At 36.6% G+C, this 26,491-nt stretch overlaps 1 protein-coding gene across 1 annotated transcript in view; it reads left to right on the forward strand.

Annotated features, from left to right (window-relative positions):
• The window catches only part of LOC128659179 (tyrosinase-like), a 91,726-nt gene that overhangs the window by 57,238 nt on the left and 7,997 nt on the right, over positions 1-26,491 (forward strand). The window contains exon 3 of the mRNA XM_053712863.1: positions 10,291-10,432. Coding sequence (XP_053568838.1) covers positions 10,291-10,432 — 142 coding nt within the window. The remainder of the gene's footprint in view (positions 1-10,290; positions 10,433-26,491) is intronic.

Genomic DNA, 26,491 nt, shown 5'->3' on the forward strand with positions numbered 1-26,491 from the left:
AAAACCCAGACTTTACACATTAACTCTCTAAATACAATTTAGCAGAAAATAACCTAAATTATACAGTTCTAATATTCCAGTCTCTTTCAGTAACATGGTTCAATTATTAGACAAAGGCTAAACTTAATAAAGGAATTATTTATTATGCTAAAAATATTATGCACAATGCATTATTAATAAAAAGTTGTTACAATTAAAATTACACACGCAAACAGTGTTTTAAAATAAAAAAGGAGAAAAACAGAATTGAATACTTTCCTAGCTTCAAGCTCTGTGCCAGGGGCTGGCATGAAAATGATGGCTCCTTACTTTTGTAAAGCAGCTCCCCTTGTAAGAATGAACATCTTATTGTTAAAAACATAAGATTCTTATACCATTTTCTAGAGATCAGGTTGCCTGACCACACCCTCCTGGGCGGGCTAAGAAAGCCCCCTGTCTTTATGCCCTTCAATAGACTAAGTTCTTGCCTGAAATTATGCAATCCATTATAATTTCTGCTAGGTAATGCTCTTTCTATATTTACATATCGGGAACCTCTTAGTTTCATTGGCAGAATCGGTTTGATATCAAATATGCCATAGGTTGTCATATTTACCTTCATTTAAGGTTATAAAAGTTTTAACACACATATGTACATAATATACCAATGTCCTTTCAGTGACCTGGTCGGTTTTTGTGATGGAGGCCCTGTTTTGCATCATGCATTCTATTGACAGCCTAAGCCATAAACCCTTTCCTGTGTATTTTCTGAAACTAAGAGCTTGAGTGGCCTTATGACTCAATGCATACACAATAACATTTGGTGGGGCTATTTAGGAGGCTCCTGGCACTTCAAAGAAAACACAAGTCACAATTCTTCTTGAAAAACAAATAACTGTTTTGAGTTCAAGCTACACAGAATTAACCCCTTCTTAGCTAAATCCTGAGGTTTTCCTGACACGAGGCATTTCACGAAGGCTCCAGGACCAGCTTGTCTGGATCGACAGAGGTAGACAGTAAGTAAATACTACTTTCTTGAACTGACACCACCACATTACACTGTGCTGACCTTGGATCCTTAGACAAGACCGTAGAACCTGAAAACCAGGTATCCTTGCAATATTGACAAATAAGATTACCTTGACTAGGCTCCAGGACCGGCTTGCTTTGCCAATACGGGCAGACAGTGAGTAAATACTTTTTTTTTCCGGACATGGAAATTAATTAAAGGAGAACTGGTTTAATCGATCATATACAGAACGATCAAGATGCCAATTAATAACTGCAACAAAGTTTGGTTATCTTGAAATCACCCGGAAAGTTTTTTAAAAGACTTGAACTGTTACTCAGTATTACAACTGACCTATGAACTGTTCACGCTGTTATCAGATTTAAAGAGTGCACTGATAAATTCCGATAGATATATTCTCTTAACTAAGTCGGACGACTGTTTTATTCTGTTTTATTCTGTTTTATATTGCTGTATAATAATTTTCAATCTGATAAGACGATCAAATAAATTTATTTTTATTTAACTTATAAGTATTATGATGAACTTATAGGTATTTTGATGAATTTGTGATTAATTGATTTAGTACATATTAGACTATACCATACATGACCTACCAATTATATATCAATCATACAAGAAGCATTCACTAATAGGTCAAATATAACTATCCACCACCCATTAGTATACTGAGACACAATTTCTTTAGTAAATAAATCCATTTTTTTTTATAAATTATACCATTTTATTGCGTCTTTATAAGGTTTAAGCATCCATTTGCGCTTTATACTCAAGTTTTTCCTTTCACACAACTACACCAAATATTAACAGGGGGAATATCATAGGAGTTTAAGCTTACCTATATTTGTAGCGCAAGAAAGATTTTATAGATTCGTTTTCATTGGACAAGTTATGGAGCAGCGGGCATCAAGCTCCATTCGGAACGTGATAAATCAGCCTCCTTGTCTCTATAACAAAATATATTATTCAATTACTCCATCTCCCTCTCCCCTGCTCTGTTCATTAGCCCATCTCTCATAAACTCACCTTAATTTTGTACTCATGAACTTTACCTATTCCTAAAAGCTCTCTCTCCCCCCTGCACCTCGTCACATTGCTGCAAATCTGTATCTCATCTCACGTCACTCTCCTTCTTGCTACAAGCCACTCCCGATGCGTATCAAAGGGAGCTTCCTTTTGCGGTGATAACGCCATTGCCAGACAAATCGCACATAGCAGTTTTGCCAGCAGGATGCCCTCCTTTTAAAATTGACACACTACTTTCTCTACCCAACTGGTTTAATATATTGCAGGGCCCCTCCCATGCAGCCTATATCTGGTTCTGCCTCATGGGTGTTAGTACCAGAACATTTTGCCTCATCTCATATACTCCCTCTCTGGCAGTAAAATCCTGCAACTGTTTTTGTGGGAATATGGCATCTCTGGGTTTTACAGGTACCGCCCCCAATAAGGCTTGCATCTTATCCCTGGATAACACATCATCCCTTGTTACAGAGGTGCCTGTGAAACCTAGGGTCTTGCTACCTATGGTGTGCTCTCTGAACATATTGTGTACTGTCAGTTGCTGCTTAACTACCATGGGCTCTTGCCCTCCCACTGGAGTAGAATTCCTGTACTTCTGCACTCTTTTATGGTTGGTAGGGGGTTGACTAACTGCCCCCCTCCTCTTCACTGTGGGTCCCAGCTGCTGAGCCTGCTGGGGACTCGGAGGCGGCACGCCTACCACTGTATTTGCTGACTGGCACTGTGGGGCTGTGTAAATACACTTCTCTGTACTCCCCCCCCCCTGTGCCTGCAGTCTGTGTCAGTCTCAGTCCCCTAGTCTTTGCAGTCTGTTTATAGGTCACAGCTGAGGTTACTGGGGTCTCTGTCACCCACAATCTTTCACACTCACTCTGGGGGTCCCTCAAAGAGTATCCTGTACCCTCCTCCCCCACACATTCTGAAATCTGTGGCCCTGCTGCTTCTGTCATAGAGTGGGCTAGCTTGCCCCCCTGCTCTCTCTCACAGTCAGTCTGCCACTTTGCTTCCTCACACAGAATCTGGGATCCTTCTGACACTGGTGCAGACAAGAACACATCTTCCTTCTGCCATTTATCCCAACTATTGTGTCTTTTCACAGGGAACGGAATTGGCCCTGGCACAGACTGGCACACATTATCCAGCAGCCCAGTCACCCCGTCATTCTCTCCCCCGTCAATCTCACCTCCTTCTATAGAATCCACTGATTCAATCACAGACAGACACTCCCCACTCATCTGCCTCCTATCACAAACAGTTTCTCCCTGTACGGTTAAACTTGGTTCAGGCACAGACAAACCCACACAGTCTATCTGCCTTTTTCCCCCATCAGTCTCACCCTGTACAGCTAACTGTAATTCTGCCGATACTGCTGGTTTAAGTACAGGAAGACACACACCGTCTGTCTGTCATTCTCCCCAGTCATTCTCTCCTCTTACAGGTTCACCTCTCAGCACAGACACCCCCAGTTCAGGAACAGCACGTTGCACACATGCACTCTGTCCTCCCTCCTGGTCATAATGTCTCTGAGCATTTTTACACACAGCCCTTTCCACATAAGGGTCTGCAACTAATGTCACTAGGTCACATGTAGCATTGTCAGGCACATAAAGAGATAACAATCTACCTAAATCAGTACCCAGTAAAACATCATTAGGAATTTTTTCAGATACCCCCACATTTCTTAAACCTCTCCCCACTCCCCAATCAAGATATACACGTGCCATAGGCACTGCAAGTTTCATTCCCCCAATCCCTTTAACTGCTAGAGTCTTTCCAGGGATAATGTTCTCAGAGTTCACTAGCTTTGGATGCACCATAGTCACTTCTGCACCCGTGTCCCTCAGCCCCAAGGTTACCTTGTCTCCAACAGTCACAGGTTGCAAGTTCTCATGGTTGTTTTCCTCTGGACAGGAAATAAGCTAAACAGATGCTGGTACTTCTGAGGGATTACCCCCTCCAGCTGATTGCTCCAAGTTAATCCTCTCTGGGCAAGTGGAGCTAATGTGGCCCACTTTGTTGCAAGCAAAACATCTGCGGGTATCCCCCTGCCCAGATGCAGCACTCGCCCCTCCTTTCCCAGAGGGAGCAGACACACTAGATAAAGGCACAGCAGGTTTTGTGAAGGGGGGTCGTGCAGCAGCTCCCTTCCAGGTGGATCCCCCCTTAGAAAAGGATGTCCTCCCATTCTCTGGTGACCTGTTGGCTGTGTAAAAATCAGCCAGCTCGCCAGCTTCCAATGCTGTTATGGGCATCCGATCCAAAACCCATTCTTGAATTTTGGCTGGGCACAGTTGCATAAATTGCTCCTTCACAATCAAATCTTCCAGCTCCTCCATAGTGGCAACTTTTAATCCTCTGACCCACTGTTTAAAGGCTGTCATCAAGTTCCCAACAGCTGTAGTAAAGCTCTCTGACAAACCTTTCTGCAGAGAACGGAATTCCTTCCTGTACACCTCAGGAGTAAGATTATACCTCCTCTGCAGTGCAGCTTTAATGGAATGATAGTCCTGATCAAACTCTGGGGGTAGGTCAGCAAACGCCTCCAGTGCAGAACCTGTGAGGCCAGGGGTAAGGTACTTGGCCCACTGCTCCCTTGGCAACTGGAACTGTCTGCAAACTTTCTCAAAGCTACGCAGGAATACATCCACATCTCCATCCTTCTCCAGAGTGGGAAAGTTCTCTGCACGCACTCGGGGAGCAGGTGGGTCTCTAGGTTCACTAACAACAGGGGAGACCATCCCTCTCTCCAACCATGCAAGCTGTAGCTGATACTCTCTCTCTCTGCCTGTCGTTCAGCAGCCTGTCTTTCAGCTGCCAGAGCCTCTCTCTAAGCTGCCAGAGATGCCTGTCTCTCAGCCACAGCAGCCTGTCGTTCAGCAGCCTGTCTCTCAGCTGCCAGAGACGCCTGTTTCTCAGCCACAGCAGCCTGTCATTCAGCAGCCTGTCTTTCATAAAACTTTGTAATCAGTTCCATGCGCAAACTTGCATCCACTGAGCCCATATGTTTAAGAACAGTTTGCAAATAACAGTCCAATGGATCCCCAGATCCTGATGAATCACTGCCCACAGCTGCAGACATCTCTCCTGAGACTTCAACTGGTGTGATTTGGCTGTTATCATATTCAACAAGAGCTTGTATTAGTCCATCTTTGTTCTTTGAACGTGTTGGAATATCACGCTCCTGGCATAAGAATACCAGTGTCTCTTTAGATTGCTGCTCGTATGATTGCATAGCAAAAATAAAATGGAAAAGAAAAACAGAGAATAGGGAAGGGGACTGTTTGCAATGTGTGACTATATAATGCACTGAGTTTTAGCCTTTGGAAATTGTAAGAAACAATTTCTTTTAGTACCGTGATTTTCACACTAGCAAATCCACACACACTAAAATCTAATAATAAAAAAAAATATCTACACCTCTGCTCACCAATTTGTGACAAACCAAGGTTATCCAACCCTGCGCCAGTCACTTATTTGGCACCGAAAGGGTTATCAGCCCCCTTTTACTGTCACCAATAGGTCACAATCTAGCCACACCAGGCAAGCTTGAGATTCAGTTTAACGGGCGCAAGGTTTATCCACACTCCCTAGTCTATACTAGATGTAAGAGAAATGCCCAAAACTCCCTTTTAATGCCACCCACACTAAACCAACATCCTATAGATCCAATACTGCCACCACTTAAAATTTATTAAAGGGAAAATCTTAAGAAAAACCCCAGACTTTACACATTAACTCTCTAAATACAATTTAGCAGAAAATAACCTAAATTATACAGGTCTAATATTCCAGTCTCTTTCAGTAATGTGGTTCAATTATTAGACAAAGGCCAAACTTAATAAAGGAATTATTTATTATGCCAAAAACAGGGGCTGGCATGAAAATGATGGCTCCTTACTTCTGTAAAGCAGCTCCCCTTGTAAGAATGAACATCTTATTGTTAAAAACATAAGATTCTTATACCATTTTCCAGAGATCAGGTTGCCTGACCACACCCTCCTGGGCGGGCTAAGAAACCCCCTGTCTTTATGCCCTTCAATAGACTAAGTTCTTGCCTGAAATTATACAATCCATTATCATTTCTGCTAGGTAACGCTATTTCTATATTTACATATCGGGAACCTCTTAGTTTCATTGGGAGAATCGTTTTGATATCAAATATGCCATAGGTTGTCATATTTGCCTTCATTTAAGGCTATAACAGTTTTAACACACATATGTACATAATATACCAATGTCCTTTCAGTGACCTGGTCAGTTTTTGTGATGGAGGCCCTGTTTTGCATCATGCATTCTATTGACAGCCTAAGCCATAAACCCTTTCCTGTGTATTTTCTGAAACTAAGAGCTTGAGTGGCTTTATGACTCAATGCATACACAATAACATTTGGTGGGGCTATTTAGGAGGCTCCTGGCACTTCAAAGAAAACACAAGTCACAATTCTTCTTGAAAAACAAATAACTGTTTTGAGTTCAAGCTACACAGAATTAACCCCTTCTTAGCTAAATCCTGAGGTTTTCCTGACACGAGGCATTTCACGAAGGCTCCAGGACCGGCTTGTCTGGATCGACAGAGGTAGACAGTAAGTAAATACTACTTTCTTAAAATGACACCACCACATTACACTGTGCTGACCTTGGATCCTTAGACAAGACCGTAGAGCCTGAAAACAAAATTATTCTACCGACACTGGGTTGAGACCAAGACCAGGTATCCTTGCAATATTGACAAATAAGATTACCTTGACTAGGCTCCAGGACCGGCTTGCTTTGCCAATACGGGCAGACAGGGCTCTGTTCATTAGCCCATCTCTCATAAACTCACCTTAATTTTGTACTCATGAACTTTACCTATTCCTAAAAGCTCTCTCTCGCCCCTGCACCTCGTCACATTGCTGCAAATCTGTATCTCATCTCACGTCACTCTCCTTCTTGCTTATACTAGCTGCTGGTGACATCTCCCCTAATCCTGGTCCCCAACAACTTCCTAGCCATTCACATCCATGTGTACCGTTCCATAGACTCAGAAAACAATACTCTGGTAACCTTACTCACATTCCTCTTGCATCTAAAGCCACTACCCCTTTCACTTGTGCACTCTAGAACTCTCACTCTGTTTGCAACAAGCTCACTTCTATACATGACCTCTTTATCTCTCTCTCCCTCAACCTTCTGGCCCTAACAGAAACCTGGTTCTCTCCCCTAGACACAGCATCCACTGCTGCTCTGTCACATGGGGGTCTCCACTTCAGCCACACTCCTAGGTCTGGTAATAGACAAAGAGGTGGTGTAGGTATCTTATTTTCCTCTCATTGCACCTTTCAACAAATACATCCCATCTCTTCCCTCAAATTTTCCACATTCGAAACCCACATGATTTGCCTATTCTCTCCCCTCTCTATACGTGTTGCAGTTATATACCAAACCTATAGCACCTCAACTCAATTTTTATACCACTTGGCTGCCTGGCTACCTTATTTCCTTTACTCAGACACCCCTGCCCTCATTCTTGGCGACTTCAACATCCCTCTTGACAATCTCACTGCCTCCTCTGCAAAACAACTTCTGCAACTTACTTCCTCTTTCGGTTTGTCACAATGGACTGATTCTCCCACTCACAAAGACTATCACTACCTTGACCTGATCTTTAGCTATCGATGCACTATTTCAAACTTCACAAACTCCCTCTTTCTGACCGTCATCTCCTCACTTGCAACATATCATCCCTCCCTACAACTCTCCCTTCTTCTACTCCTCACACCAAACTTCACAGAAGCATTATGTCATTAGATCAGCAACAGCTTGCTAATTCCCTTGGACCTCTCCTATCATCCATCTCTCCTTTTTCTGCCCTGACCAATATATCTGCCACTATAATTCCACCCTTTCATTGGTCCTTGACAATCTGGCCCCTCTTACCATAGCTCGGAAATCACACACTCATCCTCAGCCCTGGCATACTCCTACGCAGATGTTCCCGTACTGCTGAACGTCACTGGAGAAAATCTCGGAGTTCATCTGATTTTCCTCATTAAAATTCATCTTGAACACCTACTATTCTGTACTTAATCTCTATAAGCAACATTACTTCTCTACTCTTATCTCTAATCTTTCTTCAAACCCAAAACATCTGTTCTCCACTTTCAATACTCTTCTCCAGCCACCCCCACCTACTAATACAACTTCTCTGTAATCTCAAGACTTTGCCAGCCACTTCAATAAAAAAATTGACTCCATCAGTTAATAAATCAGCTCTCAACATACTTCCAATCTCTCACCCCCTCAAATGCTCACTATCAACAACAACCCACATAGCCATAAATGTATCTATCTCTCCCCTGTTACAGAGGAAGAAGTTTCCTCACATATACTGCACTCTCAACTCACTACCTGTCCCCTTGACCCTATCCTCTCATAGCTACTCCCCTCCCTCTCTTCTACCTTTACCCCTATACTCACACACATTTTCAACCTCTCCATCAACACTGGTATATTTCTCTCATCTCTGAAGCATGCACTGGTCACACCTATCCTCAAAAAACCTTCTCTTAATCCAACATCCCCATCTAACTACCACCCTATTTCCCTACTCCCTTTTGCCTCAAATTGTATCGAAAAGTTCGTATATGCAGGCCTATCCCATTTCCTTACACTAAACTCCCTCCTTGACCCACTGCAATCTGGATTTCGTCCCCATCACTCCACAGAGACAGCAATCATTAAGGTTACCAATGACCTACTTACAGCAAAATCCAAAGGCCACTTCTCTCTGCTTATCCTGCTTGATCTGTCCGCAGTCTTTGATACTGTTGACCACCCTCTTTTGCTCTAAACTCTCCAATCACTTCGCATTTGAGACACAGCCCTCTCATGGTTCTCTTCCTACCTGTCAAACCGTACCTTTAGCGTAGCCTTCTTGGGGCATCCCCTGCCCTGTCACCACTTTCTTTTGGGGTACCACAAAGCTCTGTCCTCTGTCCCCTTCTCTTCTTAATCTACACGTCATCATTAGGTTACCTAATAAAGTCCCACGGGTTCCAATATCATTTGTATGCTGACAACACCCAAATCTACTTCTCTGTACCAGACCTATCTTCTTCCTTGCTAACTCTAACTGTCTTTCTCACATCTCTTCCTGGATGTCCTCTCACTACCTCAAGCGAAATCTCTCCAAAAACTCAGCTCCTTATTTTCCCCCCTTCTTCCAAAATCTCCATTCCCAATCTCTCAATAACTGTCGAGGACTACATCATTAACCCTAGCCTGCATGCCCGATGTCTTGGGGTCACATTTGACTCAGATCTTTCTTTCACTCCTCCCATTCAGTCCTTGGCTAAATCCTGCCACTTCCACCTTTTTAAACATCTCTAGAATTAGACACTTCCTTACACAAGACGCAACTAAGATTTTAATCTACTCTCTCATCCTTTCCCGCCTCCATTACTGCAACTCTGTCCTCTTTGGTCTCCCCAGCTGCCCCCTAACTTCTTTACAATCCATAATGAATGGCTCTGCCAGGCTCATCTTCCTTACATGTCGCTCTTCATCTGCTGCACCTCTCTGCCAATCCCTTCACTGACTTCATCTTGCCTCCAGGATTAAACATACAATTCTCACTCTGACATACAAAGCCCTCAACTGCACTGCTCCCCCCTATATCTCAGACCTTGTCTCCAGATACTCTCCCTCCCGTCCCCTTCGCTCTGCTCATGACCTCTTACTCTCCTCTTCTCTTGTTACCTCCTTACACTCCAGTTTACAGGACTTCTCCATACTGGCTGACATCTTGTGGAACTCGCTTCCTCACTCCACAAGACTCTCCTCTATTTTTGAAAGCTGTAAGCACTCCCTAAAGACTCTACTGTTCAGGGATGCATACAACCTACACTAACCTTCTTTATACCAGTTCCTCTCCTCCATTGCTATCCCCTAAACCCCCTTAGCATGTAAGCCTAAGAGTCCAGCTGTTTGTAGATCACCTTCTTAAGAGCTTACTACAACAGTGCAACTCTTGGCAGGGCCCTCTACCCGTTAAGATTCCTACAAAAGTGTTGTTGTATTCCACCTATGTTTATAGCGCTGCAGAATCTGTTGGAGCTCTACAAATAACTAACTAATAATAATAATAATAATAATACAGGGAATTAAACTGAATGACAATAGGAGGAGTTATGTTTAGAATATATGCTGGATACACAGTAGTTTATTTCATATTATCAGCTCCATATGTACTAGATATGCTCTTGTTTTACTTTCAGGCTTTCTGAAGGCCTCTGACGGGGTAACTTTTGCAAGGGGAATGCATAACCTTGTTCATGTGTATATGGGAGGAACAATGTCTCAGGTGCCAATTTCCGGCAATGATCCCATCTTTATTCTTCACCACTGCTTTATTGACAAGTAAGTTATATCTAGAGTGATTTACAGCTTCCATAATTGACTGTAGGAAATGTGATACTACCGCACATATATGGTGTTATTACTACTGCACATATATGGTGTTATTACTACTGCATATATATGGTGTTATTACTGCTGCACATATATGGTGTTATTACTACCGCACATATATGGTGTTATTACTACTGCACATATATGGTGTTATTACTACTGCATATATATGGTGTTATTACTACTGCATATATATGGTGTTATTTCTACTGCACATATATGGTGTTATTACTACTGTATATATATGTTGTTATTACTACTGCATATATATGGTGTTATTACTACTGTATATATATGGTGTTATTACTACTGTATATATATGGTGTTATTACTACTGCACATATATGGTGTTATTACTACTGCATATATATGGTGTTATTACTACTGCATATATATGGTGTTATTACTACTGCACATATATGGTGTTATTACTACTGCACATATATGGTGTTATTACTACTGCACATATATGATGTTATTACTACTGCATATATATGGTGTTATTACTACTGCATATATATGGTGTTATTACTACTGCACATATATGGTGTTATTACTACTGTATATATATGGTGTTATTACTACCGCACATATATGGTGCTATTACTACTGCACATATATGGTGTTATTACTACTGCATATATATGGTGTTATTACTACTGCATATATATGGTGTTATTACTACTGCATATATATGGTGTTATTACTACTGCACATATATGGTGTTATTACTACTGCATATATATGGTGTTATTACTACTGCATATATATGGTGTTATTACTACTGTATATATATGGTGTTATTACTACTGCATATATATGGTGTAGTTTAATTCCAATCAGCCAATCAGATTGAGCTCGCATTCTATTGGCTGTTCCGATCAGCCAATAGAATGCAAGCTCAATCTGATTGGCTGATCGGATCAGCCAATCGGATTGAACTTGATTCTGATTGGCTGACTCCATCAGCCAATCAGAATATTCCTAAATTAATTCCGATTGGCTGATAGAATCCTATCAGCCAATCGGAATTCGAGGGACGCCATCTTGGATGACGTCATTTAAAGGAACCGTCATTCGTCGTTCAGTCGTCGGCCAGGATGGATGTTCCGCGTCGGAGGTCTTCAGGATGCTGCCGCTCCGCTCCGGATGGATGCCGCTTGGATGAAGACTTCAATCGGATGGAAGACCTCTTCTGCCCCGCTTGGATGAAGACTTCAGCCGGATCATGGACCTCTTCAGCCCCCCGCTTGGGCTTGGATCAGGACATCGGAGGAGCTCTTCTGGACAGATTGGTGAACCTGGTGAGGTGAAGACAAGGTAGGAAGATCTTCAGGGGCTTAGTGTTAGGTTTATTTAAGGGGGGTTTGGGTTAGATTAGGGCTATGTGGGTGGTGGGTTGTAATGTTGGGGGGCTTGGGTATTGTATGTTTTTTTTTACAGGCAAAAGAGCTGAACTTCTTGGGGCATGCCCCGCAAAGGGCCCTGTTCAGGGCTGGTAAGGTAAAAGAGCTTTGAACTTTAGTAATTTAGAATAGGGTAGGGCATTTTTTTATTTTGGGGGGCTTTGTTATTTTATTAGGGGGCTTAGAGTAGGTGTAATTAGTTTAAAATTGTTGTAATATTTTTCTTATGTTTGTAAATATTTTTTATTTTTTGTAACTTAGTTCTTTTTTATTTTTTGTACTTTAGCTAGTTTATTTAATTGTATTTATTTGTAGGAAATGTATTTAATTAATTTATTGATAGTGTAGTGTTAGGTTAATTTTAGGTAATTGTAGGTAGTTTATTTAATTAATTTATTGATAGTGTAGTGTTAGGTTTAATTGTAACTTAGGTTAGGATTTATTTTACAGGTAATTTTGTAATTATTTTAACAATTTTAGCTATTAAATAGTTCTTAACTATTTAATAGCTATTGTACCTGGTTAAAATAAATACAAAGTTACCTGTAAAATAAATATGAATCCTAAAATAGCTATAATATAATTATAATTTATATTGTAGCTATATCAGGATTTATTTTACAGGTAAGTATTTAGCTTTAAATAGGAATAATTTATTTAATAAGAGTTAATTAATTTCGTTAGATTTAAATTATATTTAACTTAGGGGGGTGTTAGTGTTAGGGTTAGACTTAGCTTTAGGGGTTAATACATTTATTAGAATAGCGGTGAGCTCCAGTCGGCAGATTAGGGGTTAATGTTTGAAGTTAGGTGTCGGCGATGTTAGGGAGGGCAGATTAGGGGTTAATACTATTTATTATAGGGTTAGTGAGGCGGATTAGGGGTTAATAACTTTATAATAATAGCGGTGCGGTCCGGTCGGCAGATTAGGGGTTAATAGGTGTAGGCAGGTGGAGGCGACGTTGTGGGGGGCAGATTAGGGGTTAATAAATATAATACAGGGGTCGGCGGTGTTAGGGGCAGCAGATTAGGGGTACATAAGTATAACGTAGGTGGCGGCGCTTTGCGGTCGGCAGATTAGGGGTTAATAGGTGTAGGTAGCTGGCGGCGACGTTGTGGGGGGGCAGGTTAGGGGTTAATAAATATAATACAGGGGTCGGTGGTGTTAGGGGCAGCAGATTAGGGGTACATAAGGATAACGTAGGTGGCAGTCGGCAGATTAGGGGTTAAAAAAATTTAATCGAGTGGCGGCGATGTGGGGGGACCTCGGTTTAGGGGTACATAGGTAGTTTATGGGTGTTAGTGTACTTTAGAGTACAGTAGTTAAGAGCTTTATAAACCGGCGTTAGCCCAGAAAGCTCTTAACTACTGTCTTTTTTCCTGTGGCTGGAGTTTTGTCGTTAGATGTCTAACGCTCACTTCAGACACGACTCTAAATACCGGAGTTAGAAAAATCCCATTGAAAAGATAGGATACGCAATTTACGTAAGGGGATCTGCGGTATGGAAAAGTTGCGGCTGAAAAGTGAGCGTTAGACCCTTTTTTGAGTGACTCCAAATACCGGAGGTAGCCTAAAACCAGCGTTAGGATCCTCTAACGCTGGTTTTCACGGCTAACGCCAAGCTCCAAATCTAGGCCATAGTTATTACATTATATATATTAACTATATTAACCCTAATTATATTAGGGTTAATATAGTTAATATAGTTACTATAGTATTTATATAAACTATATTAACTCTATCTAACCCTAACACCCCTAACTAAATTCTTATTAAATAAATCTAATTCATATTAAAAACTAAAATATTCCTATTTAAATCTAAATACTTACCTATAAAATAAACTCTAAGATAGCAACAATGTAATTAATAATTACATTGTAGCTATGTTAGGGTTTATATTTATTTTACAGGTAAATTGTTAATTATTTTAACTAGGTATAATAGCTATTAAATAGTTATTACCTATTTAATAGCTACCTAGTTAAAATAATTACCCAATTACCTGTAAAATAAATCCTAACCTAAGTTACAAATACACCTACACTATCAATAAATGAAATAAACTACAAATATCTATCTAAAAATACAATTAAATAAACTAAACTACAAAAAAAAAACCCACTAAATTACAAAAAATAAAAAAAAGATTACAAGATTTTTAAGCTAATTACACCTATTCTAAGCCCCCTAATAAAATAATAAAGCCCCCCAAAATAAAAAAATTCCCTACCCGACGACGACTTCCCGACGAATGAGGTTCCTTTAAATGACGTCATCCAAGATGGCGTCCATCGAATTCCGATTGGCTGATAGGATTCTATCAGCCAATCGGAATTAAGCTAGAAAAATCTGATTGGCTGATTGAATCAGCCAATCAGATTCAAGTTCAATCCGATTGGCTGAACCATAATATTTTATAGCTATTATACCTAGTTAAAATAATTAACAATTTACCTGTAAAATAAATTTAAACCCTAACATAGCTACAGTGTAATTGTTAATTATATTGTAGCTATCTTAGGGTTTATTTTATAGGTAAGTATTTAGATTTAAATAGGAATATTTTAATTAATAATATTAATATTAGATTTATTTTAATAAGAGTTTAGTTAGGATGTTAGAGTTAGATAGGGTTATTATACTTAATATATATATATAATATAATAACGATATTAACTATATTAACCCTAATATAATTAGGGTTAATATAGTTAATATAGCTGGTGGCGGTGTAGGGGGATTAGATTAGGGGTTAATACATTTATTATAAGTGGCCGCGGTGTAGGGGGATGTAGATTGTAGGCAAAAGAGCAGTTTACTTTGTGACAAAGCCCCGCAAAAAGCCCTTTTAAGGGCTGGCAAAAGAGCTGTTACTTTGGGGCAATGCCACGCAAAAAGCCCTTTTCAGGGCTATTTGTAGGGTTAGACTTAGGTTTAGTGGTAGGGATAGTTTAGTATTTTAGGGGTTAAATAATTTAATATAGATGGCGGCAGGGTAGGGGGATTAGATTAGGGGTTAATAATTTTAAAATAGATAGCGGCGGGGTAGGGGCTCACTTTAGGGGGTAGGTAAGGTAGATGGCGGCGGTGTTAGGGGCTCACTTTAGGGGGTTATAGATTTAATATAGCTGGCTGCGGTTTAGGGGTTAATAACTTTATTAGGTAGCAGCGGTTTAGGGGTTAATACATATTTTATTGTTAGGATAGTGAGGGGGGATAGCGGATAGAGGGTTAGACGTGTCGGGCTATGTTAGGGAGGCGTGTTAGACAGTGCGGGTGATTTAGACTTTAGTCAGGTTTTGTAGGCGCCGGCAGTTTCTAACGTGGCGCAAGTCACTGGCGACGCCAGAAATTTGTACTTTCTGGACATCGGTGGTTTGTGAGACTTACGGCACGTTAGCCTCTGACGGCGCCGTATATAGGATAGTTCTAGTTGCGTGCTGAAACTGCGGGCGACGCGGGTTCCCTCACTTGCGCCGCAAACTACGATGTATATCGGATCGCGCCCATGGTGTTATTACTACTGCATATATATGGTGTTATTACTACTGCATATATTGTGTTATTACTACTGCATATATATGGTGTTATTACTACCGCACATATATGGTGTTATTACTACTGCATATATATGGTGTTATTACTACCGCACATATATGGTGTTATTACTACTGCATATATATGGTGTTATTACTACCGCACATATATGGTGTTATTACTACTGCATATATATGGTGTTATTACTACTGCACATATATGGTGTTATTACTACTGCATATATATGGTGTTATTACTACTGCATATATATGTTGTTATTACTACCGCACATATATGGTGTTATTACTGCTGCACATATATGGTGTTATTACTACTGCATATATATGGTGTTATTACTACTGCACATATAGGCCTAGATTTAGAGTTCGGCGGTAGCCGTCAAAACCAGCGTTAGAGGCTCCTAACGCTGGTTTTGGGCGCCCGCTGGTATTTGGAGTCAGTGATTAAAGGGTCTAACGCTCACTTTTCAGCCGCGACTTTTCCATACAGCAGATCCCCCTACGCCATTTGCGTAGCCTATCTTTTCAATGGGATCTTTCTAACGCCGGTATTTAGAGTCGTTTCTGCAGTGAGCGTTAGAGCTCTAACGACAAGATTCCAGCCGCCTGAAAATAGCAGGAGTTAAGAGCTTTCTGGCTAACGCCGGTTCATAAAGTACACTAACACCCATAAACTACCTATGTACCCCTAAACCGAGGTCCCCCCACACCGCCGCCACTCGATTAAAAATTTTTTAACCCCTAATCTGCCGACCGCCACCTACGTTATATTTAAGTACCCCTAATCTGCTGCCCCTAACCCCGCCGACCCCTGTATTATATTTATTCACCCCTAACCTGCCCCCCACAACGTCGCCGCCAGCTACTTAAAATAATTAACCCCTAATCTTCCGACCGCAAATCGCCGCCACCTACGTTATCCCTATGTACCCCTAATCTGCTGCCCCTAACACCGCCGACCCCTATATTATATTTATTAACCCCTAATCTGCCCCCCTCAACGTCGCCGACACCTGCCTACACTTATTAACCCCTAATCTGCCGAGCGGACCTGAGCGCTACTATAATAAAGTTATTAACCCCTAATCCGCCTCACTAACCCTATCATAAATAGTATTAACCCCTAATCTGCCCTCCCTAACATCGCCGACACCTACCTTCAATTATTAACCCCTAAACTTCCGATCGGAGCTCACCGCTATTCTAATAAATGGATTAACCCCTAAAGCTAAGTCTAACCCTAACACTAACACCCCCCTAAGTTAAATATAATTTTTATCTAACGAAATAAATTAACTCTTATTAAATAACTTATTCCTATTTAAAGCTAAATACTTACCTGTAAAATAAATCCTAATATAGCTACAATATAAATTATAATTATATTATAGCTATTTTAGGATTAATATTTATTTTACAGGCAACTTTGTAATTATTTTAACCAGGTACAATAGCTATTAAATAGTTAAGAACTATTTAATAGTTACCTAGTTAAAATAATAACAAATTTACCTGTAAAATAAATCCTAACCTAAGTTATAATTAAACCTAACACTACCCTATCAATAAAATAATTAAATAAACTACCTACAATTACCTACAATTAACCTAACACTACACTATCAATAAATTAATTAAACACAATTGCTACAAATAAATACAATTAAATAAACTAGCTAAAGTACAAAAAATAAAAAAGAACTAAGTTACAGAAAATAAAAAAATATTTACAAACATAAGAAAAATATTACAACAATTTTAAACTAATTACACCTACTCTAAGCCCCCTAATAAAATAACAAAGCCCCCCAAAATAAAAAATTCCCTACCCTATTCTAAATTAAAAAGGTTACAAGCTCTTTTACCTTACCAGCCCTGAACAGGGCCCTTTGCGGGGCATGCCCCAAGAATTTCAGCTCTTTTGCCTGTAAAAGAATAAATACAATACCCCCCCCCCCCCAACATTACAACCCACCACCCACATACCCCTAATCTAACCCAAACCCCCCTTAAATAAACCTAACACTAAGCCCCTGAAGATCTTCCTACCTTGTCTTCACCATCCAGGTATCACCGATCCGTCCTGGCTCCAAGATCTTCATCCAACCCAAGCGGGGGTTGGCGATCCATAATCCGGTGCTCCAAAGTCTTCCTCCTATCCGGCAAGAAGAGGACATCCGGACCGGCAAACATCTTCTCCAAGCGGCATCTTCGATCTTCTTCCATCCGGTGCGGAGCGGGTCCATCTTGAAGCAGGCGACGCGGATCCATCCTCTTCTTCCGATGTCTCCCGACTAATGAAGGTTCCTTTAAGGGACGTCATCCAAGATGGCGTCCCTCGAATTCCGATTGGCTGATAGGATTCTATCAGCCAATCGGAATTAAGGTAGGAATTTTCTGATTGGCTGATGGAATCAGCCAATCAGAATCAAGTTCAATCCGATTGGAAGTTCAATCCGAGACATCGGAAGAAGAGGATGGATCCGCGTCGCCTGCTTCAAGATGGACCCGCTCCGCACCGGATGGAAGAAGATCGAAGATGCCGCTTGGAGAAGATGTTTGCCGGTCCGGATGTCCTCTTCTTGCCGGATAGGAGGAAGACTTTGGAGCACCGGATTATGGATCGCCAACCCCCGCTTGGGTTGGATGAAGATCTTGGAGCCAGGACGGATCGGTGATACCTGGATGGTGAAGACAAGGTAGGAAGATCTTCAGGGGCTTAGTGTTAGGTTTATTTAAGGGGGGTTTGGGTTAGATTAGGGGTATGTGGGTGGTGGGTTGTAATGTTGGGGGGGGGGGGTATTGTATTTATTCTTTTACAGGCAAAAGAGCTGAAATTCTTGGGGCATGCCCCGCAAAGGGCCCTGTTCAGGGCTGGTAAGGTAAAAGAGCTTGTAACTTTTTTAATTTAGAATAGGGTAGGGAATTTTTTATTTTGGGGGGCTTTGTTATTTTATTAGAGGGCTTAGAGTAGGTGTAATTAGTTTAAAATTGTTGTAATATTTTTCTTATGTTTGTAAATATTTTTTTATTTTCTGTAACTTAGTTCTTTTTTATTTTTTGTACTTTAGCTAGTTTATTTAATTGTATTTATTTGTAGCAATTGTGTTTAATTAATTTATTGATAGTGTAGTGTTAGGTTAATTGTAGGTAATTGTAGGTAGTTTATTTAATTATTTTATTGATAGGGTAGTGTTAGGTTTAATTATAACTTAGGTTAGGATTTATTTTACAGGTAAATTTGTTATTATTTTAACTAGGTAACTATTAAATAGTTCTTAACTATTTAATAGCTATTGTACCTGGTTAAAATAATTACAAAGTTGCCTGTAAAATAAATATTAATCCTAAAATAGCTATAATATAATTATAATTTATATTGTAGCTATATTAGGATTTATTTTACAGGTAAGTATTTAGCTTTAAATAGGAATAAGTTATTTAATAAGAGTTAATTTATTTCGTTAGATAAAAATTATATTTAACTTAGGGGGGTGTTAGTGTTAGGGTTAGACTTAGCTTTAGGGGTTAATCCATTTATTAGAATAGCGGTGAGCTCCGATCGGAAGTTTAGGGGTTAATAATTGAAGGTAGGTGTCGGCGATGTTAGGGAGGGCAGATTAGGGGTTAATACTATTTATGATAGGGTTAGTGAGGCGGATTAGGGGTTAATAACTTTATTATAGTAGCGCTCAGGTCCGCTCGGCAGATTAGGGGTTAATAAGTGTAGGTAGGTGTCGGCGACGTTGTGGGGGGCAGATTAGGGGTTAATAAATATAACATAGGGGTCGGCGATGTTAGGGCAGCAGATTAGGGGTACATAGGGATAACGTAGGTGGCGGCGTTTTACGGAGCGGCAGATTAGGGGTTAAAAGTGTAATGCAGGGGGTCAGCGATAGCGTGGGCGGCAGATTAGGGGTTAATAAGTGTAAGGTTAGGGGTGTTTAGACTCGGGGTACATGTTAGAGTGTTAGGTGCAGACGTAGGAAGTGTTTCCCCATAGGAAACAATGGGGCTGCGTTAGGAGCTGAACGCTGCTTTTTTGCAGGTGTTAGGTTTTTTTTCAGCTCAAACAGCCCCATTGTTTCCTATGGGAGAATCGTGCACGAGCACGTTTTTGATGCCGGCCGCGTCCGTAAGCAGCTCTGGTATCGAGAGTTGCAGTTGCGGTAAAAATGCTCTACGCTCCTTTTTTGGAGCCTAACGCAGCATTTGTTTGAACTCTCGATACCAGAGTTAAATTTATGGTGCGGCCAGAAAAAAAACCCGCGGAGCGTTAACAGCCCTTTTACCGCCGAACTCTAAATCTAGGCCATATTGTGTTATTACTACTGCATATATATGGTGTTATTACTACTGCACATATATGGTGTTATTACTACTGCACATATATGGTGTTATTACTACTGCACATATATGGTGTTATTACTACCGCACATATATGGTGTTATTACTACCGCACATATATGGTGTTATTACTACTGCATATATATGGTGTTATTACTACCGCACATATATGGTGTTATTACTACTGCATATATATGGTGTTATTACTACTGCATATATATGGTGTTATTACTACTGCATATATATGGTGTTATTACTACTGCACATATATGGTGTTATTACTACTGCACATATATGGTGTTATTACTACTGCACATATATGGTGTTATTACTACCGCACATATATGGTGTTATTACTACTGCATATATATGGTGTTATTACTACCGCACATATATGGTGTTATTACTACTGCATATATATGGTGTTATTACTACTGCATATATATGGTGTTACTACTACTGCATATATATGGTGTTATTACTACCGCAGATATATGGTGTTATTACTACTGCATATATATGGTGTTATTACTACTGCATATATATGACACTATCTAATAAATATAGCTTACACAGTACAGTTACACTTATAATAACACTATCTAATAAATATACCTTACACAGTACAGTTACACTTATAATAACACTATCTAATAAATATACCTTACAAAGTACAGTTACACTTATAATAACACTATCTAATAAATATACATTACACAGTACAGTAACACTTATAATAACACTATCTAATAAATATACATTACACAGTACAGTTACACTTATAATAACACTATCTAATAAATATACATTACACAGTACAGTTACACTTATATTAACACTATCTAATAAATATACATTACACATTACAGTTACACTTATAATAACACTATCTAATAAATATACCTTACACAGTACAGTTACACTTATAATAACACTATCTAATAAATATACATTACACAGTACAGTTACACTTATAATAACATTATCTAATAAATATACATTACACAGTATAGTTACACTTATAATAACACTATCTAATAAATATAGCTTACACAGTACAGTTACACTTATAATAACACTATCTAATAAATATACCTTACAAAGTACAGTTACACTTATAATAACACTATCTAATAAATATACCTTACACAGTACAGTTACACTTATAATAACACTATCTAATAAATATACCATACACAGTACAGTTACACTTATAATAACACTATCTAATAAATATACATTACACAGTACAGTTACACTTATAATAACACTATCTAATAATTATACCTTACACAGTTCAGTTACACTTATAATAACAATATCTAATAAATATACATTACACAGTACAGTTACACTTATAATAACACTATCTAATAAATATACCTTACACAGTACAGTTACACTTATAATAACACCATTTAATAAATATACCTTACACAGTTCAGTTACACTTATAATAACACTATCTAATAAATATACTTTACACAGTACAGTTACACTTATAATAACACTATCTAATAAATATACCTTACACAGTACAGTTACACTTATAATAACACTATCTAATAAATATACCTTACACAGTACAGTTACACTTATAATAACACTATCTAATAAATATACATTACACAGTACAGTTACACTTATAATAACACTATCTAATAAATATACCTTACACAGTACAGTTACACTTATAATAACACTATCTAATAAATATACATTACACAGTACAATTACACTTATAATAACACTATCTAATAAATATACCTTACATAGTACAGTTACACTTATAATAACACTATCTAATAAATATACCTTACACAGTACAGTTACACTTATAATAACACTGTGTAATAAATATACCTTACAGAGTACAGTTACACTTATAATAACACTATCTAATAGATATACATTACACAGTACACCTACACTTATAATAACACTATCTAATAAATATACATTACACAGTACAGTTACACTTATAATAACACTGTCTAATAAATATACCTTACACAGTACAGTTACACTTATAATAACATTATCTAATAAATATACCTTACACAGTACAGTTACACTTATAATAACATAATCTAATAAATATACCTTACACAGTACAATTACACTTATAATACCACTATCTAATAAATATACATTACACAGTACAATTACACTTATAATAACACTATCTAATAAATATACCTTACACAGTACAGCTACACTTATAATAACACTCTCTAATAAATATACATTACACAGTACAGTTACAGTTATAATAACACTATCTAATAAATATACCTTACACAGTACAGTTACACTTATAATAACACTATAAAATAAATATACATTAGACAGTACAGTTACTTATAATAACACTATCTAATAAATATACCTTACACAGTACAGTTACACTTATAATAACACTATCAAATAAATATACCTTACATATTACAGTTACACTTATAATAACACTGTCTAATAAATATACATTGCACAGTACAGTTACTTATAATAACACTATCTAATAAATATACCTTACACAGTACAGCTACACTTATAATAACACTATCTAATAAATATACCTTACACAGTATAGTTACACTTATAATAACACTATCTAATAAATATACATTAAACAGTACAGCTACACTTATAATAACACTATCTAATAAATATGCATTACACAGTACAGTTACACTTATAATAACACTATCTAATAAATATACCTTATACAGTATAGTTACACTTATAACACTATCTAATAAAAATACCTTACAGAGTACAGTTACACTTATAATAACACTGTCTAATAAATATACATTACACAGTACAGTTACACTTATAATAACACTATCTAATAAATATACCTTACACAGTACATTTACACTTCTAATAACATTATCTAATAAATATACATTACACAGTATAGTTACACTTATAATAACACTATCTAATAAATATAGCTTACACAGTACAGTTACACTTATAATAACACTATCTAATAAATATACCTTACACAGTACAGTTACACTTATAATAACACTATCTAATAAATATACGTTACAAAGTACAGTTACACTTATAATAACACTATCTAATAAATATACCTTACACAGTACAGTTACACTTATAATAACACTATCTAATAAATATACCATACACAGTACAGTTACACTTATAATAACACTATCTAATAAATATACATTACACAGTACAGTTACACTTATAATAACACTATCTAATAATTATACCTTACACAGTTCAGTTACACTTATAATAACAATATCTAATAAATATACATTACACAGTACAGTTATACTTATAATAACACTATCTAATAAATATACCTTACACAGTACAGTTACACTTATAATAACACCATTTAATAAATATACCTTACACAGTACAGTTACACTTATAATAACACTATCTAATAAATATACCTTACACAGTACAGTTACACTTATAATAACACTATCTAATAAATATAACTTAAACAGTACAGTTACACTTATAATAACACTATCTAATAAATATACCTTACACAGAACAGTTACACTTATAATAACACTATCTAATAAATATACCTTACACAGTACAGTTACACTTATAATAACACTATCTAATAGATATACATTACACAGTACAGCTATACTTATAATAACACTATCTAATAAATATACATTACACAGTACAGTTACAGTTATAATAACACTATCTAATAAATATACCTTACACAGTACAGTTACACTTATAATAACACTATCAAATAAATATACCTTACATATTACAGTTACACTTATAATAACACTGTCTAATAAATATACATTACACAGTACAGTTACTTATAATAACACTATCTAATAAATATACCTTACACAGTACAGTTACACTTATAATAACACTATCTAATAGATATACATTACACAGTACAGCTACACTTATAATAACACTATCTAATAAATATACCTTACACAGTACAGTTACACTTATAATAACACTATCTACTAAATATACCTTACACAGTACAGTTACACTTATAATAACACTATCTAATAAATATACCTTACACAGTATAGTTACACTTATAATAACACTATCTAATAAATATACATTAAACAGTACAGCTAAACTTATAATAACACTATCTAATAAATATACATTACACAGTACAGTTACACTTATAATAACACTATCTAATAAATATACCTTATACAGTATAGTTACACTTATAATAACACTATCTAATAAAAATACCTTACAGAGTACAGTTACACTTATAATAACACTGTCTAATAAATATACATTACACAGTACAGTTACACTTATAATAACACTATCTAATAAATATACCTTACACAGTACATTTACACTTATAATAACATTATCTAATAAACATACAATACACAGAATAGTTACACTTATAATAACACTATCTAATAAATATAGCTTACACAGTACAGTTACACTTATAATAACACTATCTAATAAATATACCTTAAACAGTACAGTTACACTTATAATAACACTATCTAATAAATATACCTTACAAAGTACAGTTACACTTATAATAACACTATCTAATAAATATACCATACAAAGTACAGTTACACTTATAATAACACTATCTAATAAATATACATTACACAGTACAGTTACACTTATAATAACACTATCTAATAATTATACCTTACACAGTTCAGTTACACTTATAATAACAATATCTAATAAATATACATTACACAGTACAGTTACACTTATAATAACACTATCTAATAAATATACATTACACAGTACAGTTACACTTATAATAACACTATCTAATAACAATACATTACACTATACAGTTACACTTATAATAACACTATCTAATAAATATACCTTACACAGTACTGTTACACCTATAATAACACTATCTAATAAATATACCTTACACTGTATAGTTACCCTTATAATAACACTATCTAATAAATATACCTTACACAGTATAGTTACACTTATAATAACAGTAACTAATAAATATACATTACACAGTACAGTTACACTTATAATAACACTATCTAATAAATATACATTACACAGTACAGTTACACTTATAATAACACTATTTAATAAATATACCGTACACAGTACAGTTACACTTATAATAACACTATATAATAAATATACCTTACAAAGTACAGTTACACTTATAATAACACTATCTAATAAATATACCATACACAGTACAGTTATACTTATAATAACACTATCTAATAAATATATCTTACTCAGGACCGTTACACGTATACTAACACTATCTAATAAATATACATCACACAGTACAGTTACACTTATAGTAACACTATCTAATAAACATACCTTACACAGTACAGTTACACTTATAATAACACTAATAAATATACCTTACACAGTACAGTTACACTTATAATAACACTATCTAATAGATATACCTTGCACAGTACTGTTACACCTATAATAACACTATCTAATAAATATACCTTACACAGTACAGTTACACTTATAATAACACTATCTAATAAATATACCTTACACAGTACAGTTACACTTATAATAAAACTATCTAATAAATATACCTTATACAGTACAGTTACACTTATAATAACACCATCAAAAAAATATACATCACACAGTACAGTTACACTTATAGTCACACTATCTAATAAACATACCTTACACAGTACAGTTACACTTATAATAACACTATCTAATAAATATACCTTATACAGTACAGTTACACTTATAATAACACCATCTAAAAAATATACCTTACACAATACAGTTACACTTATAATAACACTATCTAATAAATATACCTTACACAGCACAGTTACACTTATAATAACACTGTCTAATAAATATACATTACACAGTACAGTTACACTTATAATAACACTATCTAATAAATATACCTTACACAGTACAGTTACACTTATAATAACACTATCTAATAAATATACATTACACAGTACAGTTACACTTTTAATAACACTATCTAATAAATATACCTTACACAGTACAGTTACACTTACAATAACACTATCTAATAAGTATACTATACACAGTACAGTTATACTTATAATAACACTATCTAATAATTATATCTTACACAGCACCGTTACACTTATAATAACACTATCTAATAAATATACATAACACAGTACAGTTACACTTATAGTAACACTATCTAATAAACATACCTTACACAGTACAGTTACACTTTTAATAACACTATCTAATAAATATATCTTACACAGCACCGTTACACTTATAATAACACTATCTAATAAATATACATCACACAGTATAGTTACACTTACAATAACACTATCTAATAAATATACCTTACACAGTACAGTTACACTTATAATAACACTATCTAATAACAATACATTACACGGTACAGTTACACTTATAATAACACTATCTAATAAATATACCTTACACAGTACAGTTACACTTATAATAACACTATCTAATAAATATACCTTACACAGTACAGTTACACTTATAATAACACTATCTAATAAAAATTCCTTACACAGTACAGTTACACTTATAATAACACTATCTAATAAATATACCTTACACAGTAAAGTTATACTTATAATAACACTATCTAATTAATATACATTACACAATACAGTAACACTTATAATAACACTATCTAATAAAT

This window comes from Bombina bombina, chromosome 5 (assembly GCF_027579735.1).
Source record: "Bombina bombina isolate aBomBom1 chromosome 5, aBomBom1.pri, whole genome shotgun sequence".
NCBI classification, from domain to species: Eukaryota; Metazoa; Chordata; class Amphibia; order Anura; family Bombinatoridae; genus Bombina; species Bombina bombina.